The sequence below is a fragment of the Pelophylax lessonae genome, assembly GCF_965119305.1.
Source record: "Pelophylax lessonae genome assembly, chromosome: 2".
In the NCBI taxonomy this organism is placed as follows: Eukaryota; Metazoa; Chordata; class Amphibia; order Anura; family Ranidae; genus Pelophylax; species Pelophylax lessonae.
In genome coordinates, this window is record NC_138769.1 from 474,435,312 (window position 1) to 474,456,328 (window position 21,017).

Consider the following 21,017-nt stretch of genomic DNA (forward strand, 5'->3'; position numbering starts at 1 on the left):
CCTACCATTCAATCATCTCAAGAGAGCCTTAGCCAAGGCAAAAAAGCTATTTTTCTAGGAAATTCTACCAAACCTCTGTGGCCGCCACAAGCCTGTCCCCCACATAGTCCATTTGGCCGATGTTTGGTGATGGACGATGCTGAGTCTGTCTGTAGGAACTTGAGTGAGGGGCCATGGAAGGATGAAGCCACTCACTACAACTTGAGTCATTTGTACCTACCCTTTTGTAATTCCTATACACTTTGGGATTTGTTTTCTGGCTTCTCCAATCCGGACACGTTGAACTGTAGTGGGGACCTGCTGGAGAATGGGGATGTAGCTGGTTGCAGGCAATGTGTCCAGGCTTACAAAGGCTACGACCAGCAAGCTCAGGAGAAATACCAAGAATTTGAAATTTTGCTACAGAAATATTTACAATCGGAGGAGTATTCGGTCAAATCCTGCTCTGAAGACTGCAAGGTAGGACAACTGGCTTCTCCTCCTTCCTTCCTATAGGGGATGTAGCTGCTGGCCTAATGTTAAAGTTGGCTCTGGTTGAGGATGTCCAGGGACTGACAGCGATACCTGTCACTTGAGAAAGTCATTATGTACGTTCTCCAGTTCCATATGGATGTGCTAGGCTTGACTTTGGCCTCAACTCAGATGCTCAACACCTGATGTTTGCAAGCTTTTTAGAATGCATTGTTTTCACGGTCTGCATAATCTAGACTGCTTTTTTAGATCCATCCTGTGCTAATTTATTGAATCTTTCCTAATGGATTGCAATCAATGATTCCTATGCATTGGTGCACTTAGAGGGCAAAGTGCAGTTTGCATGTCTTGCACTGCAGGTTAAACTAACGACCACTGCACTGGTGTACAGGTGGTATGCTTGTGATCTGAAGAAATAGGCACTAAGCTGTTTATGACTTTGGTTGTACTGTGGTCTGCATTCATTGATTGCCTTCTCCTTGTGTATCTCCAGTGTGAAGGGCTTTAGAGAGTGTATTATAATGATTATTAAACACAGGGACACCATGAGTGGTGGGTTTGCAGTGCTACTCAATCTGCAATACGCAGTCTGTCACAATAGGTCTTGAACTCTATAGATCTGCTGCTCTGTGGATTTACAGTTCAGTGCTCCTGCAAGGAAAAGACTGTTGCAGAATTTCTAAAAGCTTTGATTTTCCTGCCTGTTGAAATAAATGACTATGTGGCAGTGGTGATAAGCAGATTATCTGAAATGTCCTTACCACCTATTAGGACACCTGAGGTTGTTATTGCTTTGGTACAAAGGTGATAAGTTGGCATTTGTAATATAAAGGCAGTCTCAAATGTTTGCAGCATTCTTGTATTGATTGTGACAGCTGCGTATGTGTGTCTATGAGTAAACAGAAGCATGCACTCCTGTGTCACACTGGTGAGCTAGAAAGCATAGGCGGAAGGCCTGGTTACCAGATTGTGCTATCAAGCCTCATTGTAATTATAGGCACATATCAGTGCTTCATCAGACAGGCCTGTCTCTGGAGGAGTGTAGCTTACTGTGTGAGCTGATTTATTATTCTATATTATTTCTATATAATTGTGACATTTTATATTTGTAGCTATTTTTATATCCTGTTCTTTTAGGGTATTATTAGTATATTTTATAATATTACACAAGGCGATATACTCAGGTCTCAAAATTGCACTTGTCATGCCTAACCTATTAAATATTTACTGTGTATTATTGCTATTTAGTAGCTTCTTGTGTAATAGGCCGTCAAGTCAAAGGTGGTGATTGGAGTTCACACAATGTACTTGTATTGCTGCTGCTGGGTGCTGTCCAAAGTGCTGATTTGAGTTCTCTCAATGTATTTACCTTTTCCCTGCTGAGCGCTGTCCAAGGTGCTGATTTGAGTTCACTCAATGTACTTGCATTGCTACTGCTGAACGCTGTCCAATGTGCTGATTGGAGTTTTCTCAATGTATTCGCCTTGTCCCTGCTGAGCGCTGTCCAAGGTGCTGATTTAAGTTCACTCAATGTACTTGCATTGCTACTGCTGAGCGCTGTCCAATGTGCTGATGGGAGTTTTCTCAATGTATTTGCCTTGTCCCTGCAGAGCGCTGTCCAAGGTGCTGATTGGAGTTCATTCAGTGTACTTGCCTTGCTCCTGCTGAGCGCTGTCCAAGGTGCTGATTTGAGCTCACTTAGTGTCCTTGTATGGCTGTTGCTGAGCGCTGTCCAAGGTGCTGATTGGAGTTCACTAATGGCCTGTTTCCACTGAGCGGTATGGTACAGTATGCTTTTTTTGCTGTTTCCATTGTGTATGGTACCCTAATTCCGAACCGTACCGTACCACTTTTTGGGACCCTTTTGTTAGGGTACCAAGCACATTAGTACCGTACCAACAAGGTGGAGCTACACTCTGCAGAACTTTGATTGGTTGACTGGGAATCGTCTATCACAGCTTTCCTGCTACACCACGCCTATCATGAAAGGGTACTATTGGCAGTGGAAACGCAAGGTGTACCGTTCCGAGCCGTACTGTAGTGAACCGAACCGTACTGTACCGTACCGTACCACTCAGTGGAAACGAGACATCAATGTCCTTGTATTGCTGCTGCTGAGCGCTTAGTCTACTTTTAGTTTTCTTTAATGCTGATTGGTGAATATTGTTCATGCACTGGATGAAATTTCACTGCAACAAATGCTTCAATATTACAATTTTGTATTTATGTTTTGCATTGCAATGAGATACTGAAAAGTCATTTAGGCATGTATGGATCTCTATGTGTGATTTAATTTTAAATGGGACCACAATAAAGAATTGGTTCATATACTAAAATGGCTACTTACTGCAGTGCAATACAACTTGTAAAATGCATCTGTAGGTCTCTTGCCAATAAATCCCTTTGCTGACTGTAGTCATTTAGAGTAGCTCACATAAGTTAAAGACCACAGAATACTTTTGAAAGTATGAAAAGCGGTTTCAAAATATATGCAAGCAAGAAAAATAATACAGGCCTCACTGTTTGGGAAACACTTTTTTTAGTTTTTGCATGGGACTACGTTGCATTTTGGCTCCAGTAAACAATAAACATCTGATAATGCATGCATGAACATGAAGCATTCACATGTAACATAAAAAACCTGCTGGTTTGTTCATGCATAGAGCAGTAACCCATACTGGCCAATTAGCAACCATAATTCAACTATTTAATTGTTTTAAACTGATAAAAAGATAACGTCTAATTGGTTGTTTTGTATTACTACATTTTCCAATGTTATTATTCTTCCTTGCACTGCCCTAGAAAGAGCCTGAGAATGGTGTGAGGAATGAAAATAAGGAAAGATAATATGTAACAAAATATGCAATAAGAACTTTAGCCATGCCTTGGGCAAAGACTGTTTTCTGTTTATGATGTACAGCTTTGCACATTATTAAAAAAATCATAAAGGCAATCTTTCCGTGATGCATTCATAATGCTCCTTTGGCACTCTTACACCACCCTTTTGTCCTTGCCCTCATCATTGGTTCCAAGTAATTCATTTATAACTTTTTGTTGTATCCAGTGGCTTCTTTAAATGTATGTTGCTTTGCGTTTGGATGATATGTGGAAAGCAGTTACAGTAATTGTTTTTTTTTTTTTTTTGTGGTTGAAATAGAAAGTAGTGCAATGTAAATGTTTAAATGAAAGTCATTACAAAGTATACAGTATGAGATGATGAAGTTTTAGCAGAAGCTGCTGCAGGTGACTGATTTTGTTTTTCTGTAAGGCCTCGCCGTGTAGGGTGCAGTTTAATACTGGAGTCATTTTCACAGTGAAGAGAACCTGTGTACACTACAAAACATGAATTAATGTGCAGATTTCCCTAATTGTTTAATACCTTTGTACATGATTGACAGGGAATGTGTTCATTTTTACCAATAGTTAATACTACACTGTACTTCTTTACTAAATCAAACCCATTCAGTACTGGAGAAAAGATTAGTAAAAGGAAGTTTCCTGCATTAGGAAAGAGTTACTCCAACATGTCCTTGACTGTAATGGCATAATTCCATTTCTTAGGTCTTAATTGGAACTACAGTTATATTTTTGCCAAGCAGTATATTATATGCAGGCAGTAATCATGTTAGAATGTCATAGTGGTAGTACTAATGCAATCATCTATTTTCTTCTCTTTTTTTCATGCTATAAATGTTATTGTAATATATGTTTTCTATGTCACAAAATATGCATTGCTGTATATTTAAGGCATCTTCATAGTCTTTTAGGTCTGTGCACTCCTTTCACGTTTCTGAAGGTATCATTAACACATCATCAAGACATGTTTATCTAAGCGTTTGCTGGATAGTTACACAAACACACACGCACCCACACTTACAAATGGTGAATTATGATTTTTGTAGTCGGCCATATATATTTCTATTATTTTTATTATTTATGGTATTATAGTTAACTTGTAAAGGTATGTATTGTTTAGAAAGTTTAAGGATCATTTACACTACTGTAATGGGAGGTTGCTGCAACTTACAGTGTGATTTTGTGGAGCAACTTTGATGCGACTTTGAATATTCTATGTGGTCAAGTCACACTGTAAATTGCATCAAAGTAGTGCAGGAACCTTTTCCAAAATTGCTCCATTTGGAGTCACATTGATTACAATGGGTACCATTGGAAACATTGAGATATCCCTTGTCATACGATTCTGTGTGACTCAAGTTTTATTAGAAGTAGCAATAATGTGAATCAGGCCTAAACCTTACATAGAAACAGTAGGAAAAAAAACGACTTAAAGGTTTTTCTATCCAGCTTCATATTACATTTACTTACAGGTAATTTGTCTATAGAAAAAGGGACAGGTATCCTGAAAAGCATGGATGGATAAATAATTTACAGTATCTCACAAAAGTGAGTACACCCTCACATTTTTGTAAATATTTTCTTTTATTTTTTCATGTGACAACACTGAAGAAATTATGTTTTGCTACAATGTAGTGAGTGTACAGCTTGTATAACAGTGTACATTTGCTGTCCTCTCAAAAATAACTCAACACGCACCCATTAATGTCTAAGCTGCTGGCAACAAAAGTGAGTACACCCCTAAGTTAAAATGTCCAAAGTGAGCCCAATTAGCCATTTTCCCTCCCTGGTGTCATGTGACTCATTAGTATTACAAGGTCTCAGGTGTAAATGGGGAGCAGATGTGTTAAATTTAGTGTTATCGCTCTCACTCTCTCATGCTGATCACTGGAAGTTCAACATGGCACCTCACGGAAAAGAACTCCCTGAGGATCTGAAAAAAAGAATTGTTGCTCTACATAAAGATGGCCTAGGCTGGAGAAGATTGCCAATACCCTGAAACTAAGCTGCGGCATGGTGGCCAAGACAATACAGATGTTTAACAGTTTGCACTCAGAACAGGCCTCGCCATGATCAACCAAAGAAGTTGAGTGCACGTGCTCAGCGTCATATGCAGAGGTTGTCTTTGGGAAATAGACGTATGAGTGCTGTCAGCATTGCTGCAGAGGTTGAAGGGGTGGAGGGTCAGCCTATCAGAGTTTAGACCATATGCTGCATACTGCATCAAATTGGTCTGCATGGCTGTCATTGCAGAAGGAAGCCTCTTCTAAAGATGATGCACAAAAAAGCCAGCAAACAGTTTTCTGAAGACAAGCAGACTAAGGAAAAGAAATACTGGAACCATGTCCTGTGGTCTGATGAGACCAAGATAAACTTATTTGGTTCAGCTGGTGTGAAGCGTGTGTAAAGGCAACCAGGTGAGGAGTACAAAGACAAGTGTGTCTTGCCTACAGTCAAGCATGGTGGTGGGAGTGTCATAGTCTGGGTCTGCATGAGTGCTTTCGGCACTGGGGAACCATGAATGCCAACATGTACTGTGACATACTGAAGCAGTGCATGACCCCCTCCCTTCAGAGACTGGGCCGCAGGGCAGTATTCCAACATGATAACAACCCCAAACACACCTCCAAGATGACCACGGCCTTGCCTTAAGAAGCTGAGGATAAAGGTGATGGATTGGTCAAGCATGTCTCCAGACCTAAACCCTATTGAGCATCTGTGGGGCATCCTCAAATGAAAGGTGTAGGAGCGCAAGGTCTCTAACATCCACCAGCTCCATGATGTCATCATGGAGGAGTGGAAGAGGACTCCAGTGGCAATCTGTGAAGCTCTGGTGAACTCCATGCCTAAGAGGGTTAAGGCAGTGCTGTAAAATAACGGTGGCCACACAAAATATTGACACTTTGGGTCCAATTTGTACCTTTTCACTTAGGGGTGTACTCACTTTTGTTGCCAGTGGTTTAGACATTAATGGCTGTGTGTTAAGGTATTTTGAGAGGACAGAAAAGTTACACTGTTATACAAGCTTTACACTCATTACTTTACATTGTAGCAAAGTGTAATTTCTTCAGTGTTGTCACATATAAAGATAAAATAAAATATTTACAAAAATGTGAGGGGTTTACTCGCTTTTGTGAGGTACTGTAAGTTCATTGCTTTTATTTTAAATATGTCAGTTGATATACTTCAAATCTTCTACCAATGTGCTTTTCCTTGTGAAAGCTGTACACGTCTCTTATATATAAAAAAATATAGATTTTGACCTCCACCAATGTATAACCTTACCACAGTGTGCTCATTTACCATAGTAATTAGAAAAGTACAGGAGAATAGAAAGTAGTACATGACCTACCATAATTAGGACAACCTTGCATAACCCACCACCTACTGAGGATGGTTACAAGTCATTGCTAATCAACTTACACCATTACATATGAAACACTACTGAGGAAAAGGAGTGGTTACAGCTTCTGTATTAGTCAAGTGCAAGATATTAAACTATATGATTTTTGTTAGTATGACATGCTACAAAATAATTGCCTAGAATACTTTTTGATAAATGCTTTGTACTTAAAAACTATTAGAAAATAGAGTTTAGCATAAAAAAATACCACGATGTTAGACCCAGAAAGTTTATCATTGGTGTAATTATTTTAATCTCAATACATATTACATGCATATAATAAGTCATAAGGCTTATTTATACAATCTGGAAGAGAGGAAAGATGGCGTGTTGTCTATGGCAACCAATCAGCTTTGATCTTCATATTTTTAATGGTCAATGGAAAAAATCAGCTCAAAGTCCAGAACAGCAGAAATTAACAGTCTTCATTTGCTCCATGCTTTATAAATGAAGCCTAATACACAATAACTGTTTTTTTTTTTCTGATAGATATAGCTATAGATATGTAAAAAAATGTATCTGTATTGTAGACGTAGGTGTTACTCAGGGATTGGTGAGGATTAAGTGTGCAGCCTTTATGAATTTCATCTGGGGAAATATATAATTAGTAAATTGTATAATGGGCACTTCCATTATAATAAATTGGAAGCTGATATAAAAATTATAGTGTTGATATTTTATATGCTAAGTAATTAAATAATATGGTGTCTCTTTAGTTCAACTCAAATTTGTGTAATTAGATTGATTCACAATGACTGATCCAGTTTACTTCTTGTTAATATAAAATGTAGCTTTGTTTTATATCCCTGTAAAAATACTTTGTAAAAGCTTTGTATTAAGTAGCTGACACTAATGTAATGTATCCCTGTAAACAAATTATAATAGTTAATTACATTATATTAGGATAACATTCTATAGTAAATTAGTTTTAAAAATGAAATCACAAACAGCAATATTTAGAGTGTTTTATTACAAAGTATCTTTATTAGGTCAGAACTGTCATGGGATTTAGTCATCTATTCCTCTTAGCAGCCAATTAGTCATTAACTGGGTGTAGCTTATATGAAACAGTAATTTGCCTATGTTGTGTTATGTGAATGATTTATATGATTCAGAATTGTATTTTATCTGTGTACAACATATACACTATATTATTATTATATTACCAAAAGTATTGGGATACCTGCCTTTACACGCACATGAACTTGTATGGCATCCCAGTCTTAGTCCGTAGGGTTCAATTTTGGAGTTGGCCCACCCTTTGCAGCTATAACAGCTTCAACTCTTCTGGGAAGGCTGTCCACAAGGTTTTGGAGTGTGTTTATGGGAATGTTTGGCCATTCTTCCAGAAATAAAGTTGTGAGGTCAGGCACTGATGTTGGAGAGCAGGCCTGACTCGCAGTCTGCGCTTCAATTCATCCCAAAGGTGTTCTGTTGACTTGAGGTCAGTACTCAGCAAGCCAGTCAAGTTCCTGAACACCAAACTCGCTAATCTATGTCTTTATGGGCTTTGCTTTGTGCACTGGTGCGCAGTCATATTTGAACTGGAAGGGCCAACCCCAAACTGTTCCCACAAAGTTGGGAGCAAGAAATTGTCCAAAATGTCTTGGTATGCTGACACCTTAAAAATTCCCTTCACTGGAACTAAGGGGCCATGCCCAATCCCTGAAAAACAACCCAAAATCGTAATTCCCCCTCTACCAAATGATTTGGACCAGTGCTCAAAGCAAGGTCCATAAAGACATGGCTGGCCTGCACAGAGTCCTGACCTCAATCCCGATAGAACACCTTTGGGATGGATTAGAGCGCAGACTGTGAGCCAGACCTTCTATCCAATATCAGTGCCTGACCTTCAAAAGTCTGAGTGATCCATGTACATGTTTATTCTATGCTTAGTGCCCTCTTTTGTACTGGCTTTTTGCTTGCATTCACAATTTTGATACGATAAAATCAGATTGAACAATTTTTTCAATGGACACATGCAGCATGTTTGGTAGCATGTTAAAGCCCTGCAAATAGAAAGGGGCTTTGGGATGCCATACAGAATGGCTTTACCGCAGTGTAGTGGTGTGAATGGGAATGTCTTGTCCTTGGATAGGAAGCAATGAGATTTCTTTCCTGTTGTCAAAAGAGACAACAATGATAACATTTTTACTACTGCTGGGAAGGGTTAGAACATCTGTCAGGTTTTATTGATGTCTCCCATTGGGTAGATTGAAGTTACTTCCTGTTGTGTCACTTGGCCAAGAAGTGAGGGGAAAATTTCTCAATTGGCAAGAAACCAATAAAAACCTGACAGAGCCCCGATTCACATTAGTTCGATTGTGGAGGTCGCATGTAATACGGAGCGCACTGCTCCTAAATTACATGCGATCTTATGTGCGGTGCAAATCTCAGCCATACACTTTGTATGGCTTAATTCGCACCGCGTGCGCACTAAACTCGCACATGAGGCTTTTTTTTATCTGCAGCAGAATCGGATCGCATAGTGGTTCACACTATTGCGATCCGATACTGTGCGAACTTGCAGATTGCACTGCGATATGCGATCGCAGCTGGGGGTGTCGTTAACTTTTAATTGACACCCCCTGCATATCGCATATGTCAGTGTGAACTGCCATATGCATCGCACAAATGTGAACCGGCACAGAGAAGTTGTTGATTGTTTAAATATTTTCTAAGAAATAATAACAGAGCATGTATTTTAGAAACATCTTTTATATCTCACGCTGTTCTCATCTCTGGATGGTGTAAGTGCCACCTATAGCCCCCTGAGTGGGGAAAAATGCCCACAATTTACGGTAGAGCAGATTTTAAGCCTCAAGCTCTACATGTCCATTAGGCTTAAAATAGCAATGAATATACAAGGTGTTTCCTAAATACATGTTCTTTTATTATCAGGCTTTCTAAAAAAACATTAAAAAAGTTGGTAACACAGCATATTGCTGCACCACAATTTTGTCACTGCTACTTTGAAAATTTACAGCATAACTAAACGCAGAGTTTCAAACCGTGTGCAAGAGGTTTCTGCATTCAGAGAATACATTTTACATGCATATTTGTGTTCATGACACTGCACGGAAGCATCAGTGAATGCATATAGCAATTCATTTCTATAGGCAGCTGTAGGCTTCACGTGCGACTCCACAGGTAGGGAAGAACACCAGGATTTTATGCTAAGCAGAATTTAGACCTCAAACTGTCCATGTGCATGAGGCCTTACACTAAAGAACAACATACTAATTCTCTGTAATAAAAGAATATAGATATACATATTGGATTTCTCCAAAGCATACAGAATTCTATAATATCTATACTGTTTTCTCATTAAATTGAATATTGTTTGTTTAGTAGACGTAAGAATAATACGTTTACTGTATCCTGTAAAATATATGTATATCCCTAGGCAGGCAATTTATCATTATGTGGAGTGTAATTAAGCAAGTGGTAATAGTGTTTAAAATTGGAATATGTACCTATCACTGTAGATAAAATATGTGTATTTATGTGAATTATTAAGGCAGAAAATGTATATATTGACATTAGAAAATTGCACAAGTAAAGGAATTTGATAATAACATAAAGGGCATTTTAGAGGTCATTTCAGTATTTCCTTATCCTCAGAGGACTTCCCTGTGTCCCTTATACTCAATATATAATGGAATTAAAAGGGCAACTAATAGAAGCCTACTCGCCATATATCACGAACTATTATTTTTCTGCTCCTGAACCATGATTCTGTATAAAAAGGGAGATCAATAGCATGCATATCAATTGCATTATGTATTTAAATATGTGCATACAATGGCTAAATCAAATCAAATGTCACCTTTGCAGTAGGGTCCCCCCCCCCCCCACACACACATGCACAATGTAAAGGTTAAATGCTAATTTTGGTTTAGGGATGACATTAAAAGCAGTTTTAGTTACCTTTTTCTTTGCTCCCACATGCTTCCTTTCAGCTGAGCTTCACCACTAGTCTCTCCAAACTACCTACCGGAGTGATATTATTCATAAAACTAGAGTGTATTATACCTGCATTTTTCTAGAAGAAGCCTATTTATATTTCTAGAACCCACACTTTATGCACTAATATTTTGATTTGGGTGTGCATTATCTTGTTTTGTTTCACTAACTTTTGATTTTAACCAGAGTCCAACTTTACACCTATAGCTATCTGTAAATCTGTGTGTGTATAAGTGTGGACCTTGAGGTTTTTTTTCCTTACTGAATTAATGCACATTGTGTATTCTGATTATCATCTCATTGTGTTCTCTCTTATGATGAGCTCACCAGTTGCAACACTGTGCATGTGTGGCCCAAAAGAACAGGATGGTGCTCCTTCCCGTGGCACTAGGGGAGCTGGTCCCAACAGCTGCTCTGTCCCTGCAATAACTCTTGACTGAGCCATCACAGGCTGCAACAGATTTTAAGATGCTTCTTTAAATGCAGTTTATGACAAAGTTCTCTAATTAGAAAGAGAGACCTTGCTGGCTCATATGGGACAGCATAGCATGCTTTCTGGTAAAGCTGAACTTACACTTCAACATGCCGACATTTTGCAAAACACTCCACACCAAAGTGAAAAAGCAAGAGGTTTACCATTAAAAATAAAGGAGCCATGTACTTTTGGTGCAGTTTTTACATGCAGTAAAGCATGCTTGTGAGCAAAGGTGTGAGTGGGCACTAATAGGGATCTTGTCATAGAGCAAATATTTCTGTGGGAAGCAATAGATGAGATCTGTCATTCTTTGACTCCCAGCAAGATTATTTTTTTAGGGTATGTAAGCCAAACTGCAGGAATAATATATGCCCCAAATGTAAAAAAATGAAAATTCCATTCAAGGTCCTCCAGGACTTCTCCAGAGTCTCTCCCATCCTCCAGAACAACCTACCCCAACATGACTGTCTATCTCCTACTCTGTCCACCTTTAAACAATTTCCACAGACTCATCTCTCCAGGAAAGCTTGTCTTTCCCTTTCCTAACAACTGAACTTTTTCTCTCTAACCTAACTCATCCCCACACACGTATTACTTTTGTATCACTTGCCTCTTCCTTATAGATTGTACGTTCTCACAAGCAGAGTCCTCCTAACCCTCTTGTCTTGCATTGAATTATAACTGTACTGTTTCTCTTTATTTTGTAAAGTGCTGCACAAATGATTGACACTGTATAAATCATGTATAATAATAATGGATATTTTGCATTAGGACAATAGAGTCGACATATACTACATTCACTTTTTCCTTCTATTTTATTGAGGGAAACTGATATAAGATTCTTGTTGATAATTTTTTTCATTAGATATTGTGGACAAATCCAAAGCATGCTTAAAATATATGTGAAAGCTTTGTCAGTGTCACACAAAGTTGAACTATTTGTAACAGATGTGGGCATATTAATCATCTGCAGTTCCTGCTACATGATCTAATCTGGCTGTGCCTGTCAGTGGTGTGCATAATTTATAAAGGATTATTTGAATGTGTAATAGAAATGCGTAAGATTGACAAGCAACTTAAAAATAAGGTTGTGAAGGTAAAGAATAGAGGTCATTAATTAGCAAGCATCCGTTAAACAAAATAGGTTTTAATTCTTAAAGAGACCCTTTCACCACACCATTATTGTCATTATTTTGGTCAACACCTGAAAAAAAGAGTTGTCATTGTAAAGCAAAGTTCAATTTATATCAAGCGTATTATATTCTGTACTGAAACAGTAACAATAACACACATACAGCAAAAAACTGATGTTTTGCTACAAAAACAAAAATTGCTACACCTGCAGTCACATAATTTACCTGTAATGAGGTATGGGTCATGCTCTGCAGGTTGATTATTCCTGTAGAAAATATCTCTCTAGTAATGCCCAGTCCTCTTCACAATGCTGAACTTCAGGCGCTGTGGGGGTTATTAGCTTTGGGTCTAACATTGTAGTACATTAAAGAAGGTCCCAATGGCTGCCTGTCCCTTTCTGCCCTATCCATTATTGACAAAAGTCTGCATCATTTTCACAGAATGTAACACGTTCTGTGAAAGGGGGAGAGGTGGATGCATGACAGAATTCTCTCCCCCATTTATAAAATGTGTTGCATTCTGTAAAAATAATGCAAGGACTTTTGTGAATGGAGTAAAAACTAAAAAGGGGAGGACAGCATTTGGGGCCTGTCTCAATGTACTGCAATGTTAGACCCAAAGACATTAACCTCTGCAACACTGGAAGTTCAGCTCAGTAAAGAAAATTTTTTTTTCTGCTGCTGCTTTATTTATTTAGTAAGATTCTGTAAAAGATCTTTGTTCTTAGTATAAATCTCTGCACTGGCATGGCATGTGCATATATCTAACTTTCAGCTAGGTCAGACCTGTTTTACTAAGAAGCTTTGGAACAAGGCAACAGGTGCCATAAGTAAGAAAAATATACATTATGGGCAACTCACCATCTCTGCTACAAACTGGAATTCCTTAATTAGCAATTCCCAGCATTGCACGTAGATAGCGAGATGCTAGTAATTAGGTTTAGTTCCCTATGCCGGCAGAATAATTTTATTTAATGACTCCCAGTGTCCTCTGAATTCCCTTTTGTATTGTGTTTATCACCATGGGATACATTTACAGGGGCACTCCACTTTCAGTTACGTTTATAATGCAAAAAAACGGATGTTCATTTTTCTTGCTGGGATAGTATTAATTGGAAATGCACAAATACATCTATAAACATCTTTGTACATTTATATCTGTGAACTTTCACACACCACGGTATTAAATATAAACACATATGCCAAAAGACAGCTTTTTCTACTAGCAGATTTACTGTTTAAAGTAGATTTACAAACAAGGATACTAAGCAAAAACTTTTAGCACAAAGTTAGAGTCATTAGTACAATAATTGCCTTTTTATAACATTATTACAAGCTTTCTCTGTATTATCTTTTTTATTTAAAGATGGAATTCAGGGGAAAAAATATGTTGGGTTCCAAATAGTTAAATCCCTGGAGGTGTATGCCTCCTGTCTTGCTGCCTATTATTTTTCATTTACACTTTCATTGGGAGCCAGTAGTATAGCTTTTAATATACTTTTGGCACTAAAACACCATACTTTTGACTAATTTGGCCATGTGACCATATTAGGTCAATGATGTCATGAGCAGCCCCGCTCCTTAGTGTATGTGCAGCTGCACAACTGGGAATGATTGGACCACAGCTGATTAGATTGGCGTTTGACAGCTTCCCTCTGGGTTTTGTCAAACATGGAAATTAACCCAATGTTACCTGTTCCTTTAGCCCAACTACAGAATTTTGTTAAAGTCCATAATTCATAGAAAGTTCTGATTCACAGGGTGTCATGGGAGATGACAAAGTTTTACAACATTGATATGCTGAAGTAAAGAAGTAGAAAAACAGAGATTAGTGCCCAACTCCAGGCACAAGTAAATAACAACCCTTGCAGTGGGTTGTCTTTTTTTTGCTTAGAGGTAGAGAAATAAATTGGAATACGTACCTTATTTCCCACTAGTGGTGCTACCTTCCTATAAAACCTCCTCCATAAGTTACTCCTGGCTCCAGTTATACTCCTGTCTGTTCTATGAACATTGCAGGAATAATAGCTCTGCATTGTATGTGATGATCCTGAAGAACTGCCCACGGCACAAAGTGCTGGAGCGAGAGTAGGAGAGCGCTGGAGTCAATCAGAACAAGGGTAAGGTAAGTAATGCAGCCTTCTCATCTTCTCCTAGACCTAGCAAACAAAGCTGAAGTTGGGATTTAAATTAACAATGAGGAGTTCTATGATCACAGTAATAAATTACATTTTTCATTGTGAAAGTATTGTAATATCTATACACAAAAGTTATTTTGACAATCCAATATAAGTTTACTTGAAAAATCTCCTTTCATATTGTGATTGCTGCCTCTGCCTGTCTTCTGGCCATCTCTTTACATAACTTCCTGGATTCCCTGCATGCTTTGCAACTTCTTCTCCCTTGTTTACTTTCAATTTCTAAAGAATATATATCCCATAATATCTTGTTGTGTGCAAGCAGTGGGTACTGACTCTGCCTCCTGAAACCCCTCAGAAGGCAGGCTTTGGGAAATGGGGGATACAGCAGTGCGTATTCACAGGTTATAGTGAATAAATGTCAAAGATTTCAAGAAAGTAAAAGTGAGGATTCTTCACAAGATAAGTTTTCTAGCTTCAGGATCATGAAGATTTATAGCAATAGCATATATTATTAATAAAAACTCAGTGTTGAAATGAATATAATATTTTTTAGATTATTTACATTATTTATTATATTATTTTACATTCTGGCTATAGATACGCTTTACTTGAAGGTGACTGTTACAGACATAGACCCTATATACATACAGTATTACTTATTTGGCTATTTAACTTTTTTAGCATCTTCCAAAAATGTAAATATCACTTCTAAATGGACATACCGGTCAAAATTGTTTAAAAAATGACTATTTGTGAAGAATAATATACAATATGGGTAGCATTACTATGGGTGCATGAATAACTATGATGATGCTTTGTGATATACATGCTCTCTTTAAATCGAATTTTCTTACACAAGTAAGAAAGTTAGATTAAAAGAGCGCACCATAGAACAAGTGCAGTTCTAAGTTAGCTATAAAAATAAATCTGGAAATAAACGATTTGTCAAAATAACAGAAGTAACCTAGGGTAATACCTTTAGTCGCAAAGGCAGTGGAAATGATACTAGGCTTGCAAAGCATAAGGTCCCCTCATTAGCCAGTTATTAGTCAGATGAAGGTGCTTTGTGTCTTTGAAATCTTTCTGATTTTCATTGCAGTTAGCCATTAAATGTATTGCCCTCTGCTTGATGAAAGTTGAATAGAAGCTAGCCAGTGATGCAAAGAGGGGGCATACTGCTTTCATTTTAGCACTGAGTTTTAATCAGCAAGCAGTGTATTACTTTCACTTAGAAACTGCATTATATATATATATATATATATATATATATATATATATTGAAATACTATATATATATATTGTAATACTATATATATATATATATATATATATATATATATATATATATATATATATATATATATATATATTAGAAGTTAAAGAGGAATTCAAGCCTAACACTATTATTAAAAATGTTCTCTCCCCCCTCTTCCTACCGTTTCTGCATATCCTGTGTACTTACTTTTTTTCAGTCCACTCTGGTCTGATTATGTGATCCTGCAGTCCAATCTCCCCTGTGTTATGGGGCATTCAAGAATAGCATTTTGCAAGCTGTGAATTCACCTATAGGTTCCCATGGCCCAGCCATTGTTGGCATTTCCCTCTCTCCCCTGCAGCCGCATCACTGACACATGAGAGCCAGAGCTACAGGACCATGTGAGGAGAATAGAGCAGGCTAAAAAGGTTGGTATACAGATCTTCTTTTACACAGGGTACAAAGGATAAGTAGGAGGATGGGAGATGGAACATATTTAAGAATATTTTAGTGCTAGGCTTGGATTCCACTTTGAACTCCAGGCACAAATTATTTCTTTTAAATATGTTCTTCTGTAGCCATAAAGGATATAAATCCATATTGTGTGTACTACATGCCTTTTCAGACCCTAAGATAGCTTTGCAAAAATAGCTGTCGTGGCCCTCATTGTGTTGTATGTAGCCTGTCCAGAGAGCAGAGCTGTGGGTGGAACCTGGCAGCTCCATCTACTACAAGCTGCCTTCAGAAAACTACAGAGGGCAGGTACAAGACTGGCCACTCTGCACAATGAGAGGGAGCAGCAGTGACCGGTCTTTATTAAGGGAACTCGTGCCAAAGTGCATTTGTTGTTTCATACTGAATTACTGATTTGGAAGAAATACAGAAGGAACAAGGGGATTCATGTAAGAATACAAATGTTTAGACAACACTTTTTAGCCTGGAGTTCAGCTTGAGCTTGTTTTATATTGTCATTCTGGGGTCTCAGTTATTCTATGCAGAATGCCAAAAGTGCAGTTTTGTACAGTTCCAGTCAGGACATTTTTGACCCTTGCAAGACTCTCTAGGAAATCCTCGACTATCTTTGGAGTAAGGTAGCATGCAGCCTGGAGAGACAACTAGTGATGTAGCTTTTAGTACTAAAGAGGTCTGGCTGTGACAGGAAACACATTACCAGCCATGACATCTTCAGAAAAAAGAGAGATAATTACTCAACAAGAGTGTGTGTGCATGACAGAGGATCCGGGCAACTGACTGAAAGCTGGCAGCTAGAGTAAAGTAACACTGCATGAGGTATTCATTATAGGGCAGATCAGCCCACAGAAGCTGACATGACACTAGTCAAGCTAGAACAGGGTATAATAGAAAAAGAAATATTTCTAGAAATACCTCTGTTGTTAAGATGTGTTTAAACTGTATTTAAAAGCAAGAAAGAACATTTCTGAGAACTTTGTTGTTGGAAAGATCTGCAACTGATTCTGTCTTCTCTGTAAAGAACTCCCGGGAGGGTTACCTGATCCCTTAAAAAAAGAAACCTGTCACAAGAAAATATGTAGGCTGCCATTGCTGATGTCCTTCTCAAATTGCTAGTTGCCTGTCTGCCATGCAGTTGCTTTGGAGTAAATGTTTTCTGAGTCAATGACCTGGAACAAGACAAAAATAAAAAAATCTTTTTTTTTTAGACTTTCTTTTGCTGTATGCCTGTTCCAGGTCTATAATCAGCTTAACCACTTAAGCCCCGGAGGATTTGGCTGCTAAAAGACCAGGGGGTATTTTGCGATTCAGGACTGCGTGACTTTAACGGACAATTGCGCGGTCGTGCACCGCTGTACCTAAACGAATTTGATGTCCTTTTTTTCCCACAAACAGAGCTTTCTTTTGGTGATATTTGATCACCTGTGCGATTTTTTGATCACGCGCTATAAACAAAAAAAGAGCGTCAATTTTGCAAAAATAACAATATTTTTCACATTTTTTTATATGAAATTCCCCCCCCAAAAAAAAGTAAAAATCAAAATTTTTTAAAATTTTCGGCCAATTTGTTTTATGCTACATATGTTTGGTAAAAAAAAATCGCAAAAAGCGTATTTTGATTGGTTTGCGCAAAAGTTATCACATTTACTAACAAAGGGAAAGATTTTTGTCATTTTTGTTGTTTTTTTTTAATGCGTAACGGCGGCGATCTGCGATTAATTTTGCGGTACTGCGACATTGGGGCGGACAGATCGGACCCTTGACTGACATTTTTGACACTTTTGGGGTTACCAGTGACATTTCTACAGTAATCAGTGCTATATATATGCACTGTTACTGTAAAATTACACTGGCAGTGAAGGGGTTAACTTTTTTGAGAGGGAGGGGCTGTGTGTGTCCCTAGGGGCGTGATTCTAACTGTAAATTGGCTGTGGCTTGAGCTGTAGGAACACTGATCAACGGTCCTACATAGTAGAACCGTATGATCAGTGTTTCTACACAGGGGAGAATGACAGGCAGCTTGTTTACACAAGCTGCCTGCCTTTCTCCCTCTCCCCCGATGATCGCAGAGTGAGCGGCGGACATCGGGTCCGGCGGTCACACGCGCGGGGGGGTCCGTGACCGCGCGGGAGCGCGCCGGCGGCGGCGCGCGCTCGCTCCCCAGAGCCTCACAGGCTAGTGACCTACCGATACGTCACTCTGCCTGTTAGGGGCTGACCGCCGCAGTATATGTACTTGCGGCGGTCGGCAAGCGGTTAAACTGTTTTAGTTATTAGGACTCCTTCACATAGACAAATAGACATCTTCATTGTTTGTGTGATTGGATAAATCTATATTTGTATGGTGAGATTTATGCCTCGTACACACGCAACGATTATCGGCCGACCGATCGTCCGACTTTTGTCCAGAGTTGTATTTTGTTGGTTGGAATGTGCCTAGACTGCACACAAATTTTCTCGGCCAACAAAAATCTACTTCAGAAGTGATGTCATGTGCTGGTTTACTTTCTGTGTGTTTTTTCTTGCTCATCAGATTTTTGTCTGCCGAAATCTGTACTGACTAACGGAAAATCGGCCATTGTGTTGACGGCCAACAAAAATGTTATAGCCTGCACACCAGATTTTATTCGGCCGAAAAGTCGGAGTCGGTTGTCGGAGTCGAAAATCGGCCGATCGGACGTTGGCCGAAAATTCCCGGCCAATAGTCGATGCGTGTGTACGAGGCATTAGGGTTTACAAAGAAGCCCTGAGGAACAGCAGACCATTCACCTAAAAACAACATCAGCTTTCTGCCCTTAGTAAAAAAACATGCATTATGCACAGTCATTGTCCAGCCTGGCCTAAAATTCGATTTGGACTTGACCACCATATTCCCTGTACATCACAGCAGCTCACCTTATGACCTGACCTCATGTGGCCATGAAGATGTTCTCATGAACATATTTTGAGGGTGATTGCCAATTACTAGAACTCTTACCAGAGGACTGTCCATCGTGCCCTTTATTCAACTCTTGCACATTCCTGCCTAAGATGTTAAAACAGAAACAAGATCACTTACAAAAGTCAATCCTGCTTCAGCCTCTTGTACTGTGACAGTCCGATGCAAGTTTATTAGACCCCCACAAAAGGTGAGCATTCGGTAATTTCATGCAGCAAACTGGACATTTTGGCCTTGTAAAGTATGCTGTGCATACCTGTACATTATAGCAAAAAGCTCTTGGGGGCCAACAATGTTGCATTAGCTCTGGCGTTATATTTCAGCTTTAAAAAAGGAACTGTTATTATATCACATTAATTGAATGGAGTGTGCTAAGAACATGTTAGAACATAAATGTCATGGTGTTTGGAATGTTTTTGTATCTTTCTTTATTTAAAAAAAATCTTAACACCTAACAATCAAGTGCCTGGAAAAATGAATACATATGTCTCCACATTCTGTTATCTGCTCTTGTAAATCAGGACATTTTTTTTATATTAATTACCTCTATTTAGTATGGCTTGGGTACTGTGTGACTGAAAATGTGTTTTTATGTATTTTTAAATGCTCGTGTACTGTTTAAGTATATATAGTTAGTCAGGTTGAAAAAAGACACAAGTCCATCTAGCTCAACAAATACAAAACAAAAAAGAAAACACAACCATACAATCCCATATACACAATCCTATACCCACAGTTGATCAGGAGGAAGGTGAAAAATGCATGGTTTGAGATTACCGGGTCCAAAAGAGCATCATTTCTAGTCAGGGCCTCAATAAAATGCACAATAACATTGTCTTGTAATAGGTTTATACAGCTTTGCCCTTTAACTGTTCCAGCAGTGCCATTAGTCCAGTAAGTGTCTGGATAGTTAAAATCCCCCATTATTATCACTGTCCCAGCCCTTGCTGCCCTTTCTATCTGTGCCAGGAGCTGAGTCTCCACATCCTCATTAATACTGGGAGGTCTATAACAAACTCCAATGATAATCTTTGTATTACGCACACTCATATACATTTTCACCCATACTGCTTCAGACTCATCACATTCGCTATCAACTAGGTCCTCCTTTACACTCATTTTGAGATCACAGAGCACAGTCTTGTGAAGAATGAAGCCAAGATTCAGCAATACCAATTAAATTATAGTTCTCCTCATGCACCACAGCTTCCAACTCACCTATTTTGCTTGGCAGACTTCTGGCATTGGTGAACAGACACTTTTAAGTCATTGTCACATTTTGCACACCTATTTTGCATATTTTGTATGTTAGTAGAAATAGTACAATTTCCAATGGTTGTTTGTAGTTTGGTTTCAAACTTTTTAAAGTCTCGCGCATAATAAATACCCACATGGACCTAGTTTTTACACTAGGGATTCACCAGCTATTTAAAATGAGGAGGATTTCTATTTAAAGTTGAACTCAAGGCAAACATTTAAATATACAGAATAAATGTATATAAGGCAACTGCCTTGCTTGCTACAGCGTTTATATTTCTATCCATTAAGTCCTGACATTTATGTAGCTCTGTCACACAGCAAATCCAGTAGGACTTCACTTCTTTATATGCTGCTATTAAGAAATACACTGCACAAACCACCCTGCCCCCCGCCTGTGACTAAATAGTAAAGGAGCAGCAGCAGACTAATTAGGTCACCTCTCTTCTTTCCCTTCCTCCTATTAGTTTGTGCCTTCTTAGTATATCTGTGTGCACCTAATAGGCTGCCATTGCTGTCCCTCCCTCTCACAGCCTGGGTGTTCTTGTATATTGGATTGAAAAAGGCTGATATTATGTCAGATATATACAGTATCTCACAAAAGTGAGTACCCCCCCCCCTCACAATTTTGTAAATATTTTATTATATCTCT

The 21,017-nt window shown here is 38.6% G+C and overlaps 1 protein-coding gene across 1 annotated transcript in view; it reads left to right on the forward strand.

The window, feature by feature from the left end:
• The window catches only part of NALF1 (NALCN channel auxiliary factor 1), a 727,347-nt gene that overhangs the window by 1,007 nt on the left and 705,323 nt on the right, over positions 1–21,017 (forward strand). The window contains exon 1 of the mRNA XM_082245043.1: positions 1–459. This exon is cut by the window's left edge and continues 1,007 nt beyond it. Coding sequence (XP_082101169.1) covers positions 1–459 — 459 coding nt within the window. The remainder of the gene's footprint in view (positions 460–21,017) is intronic.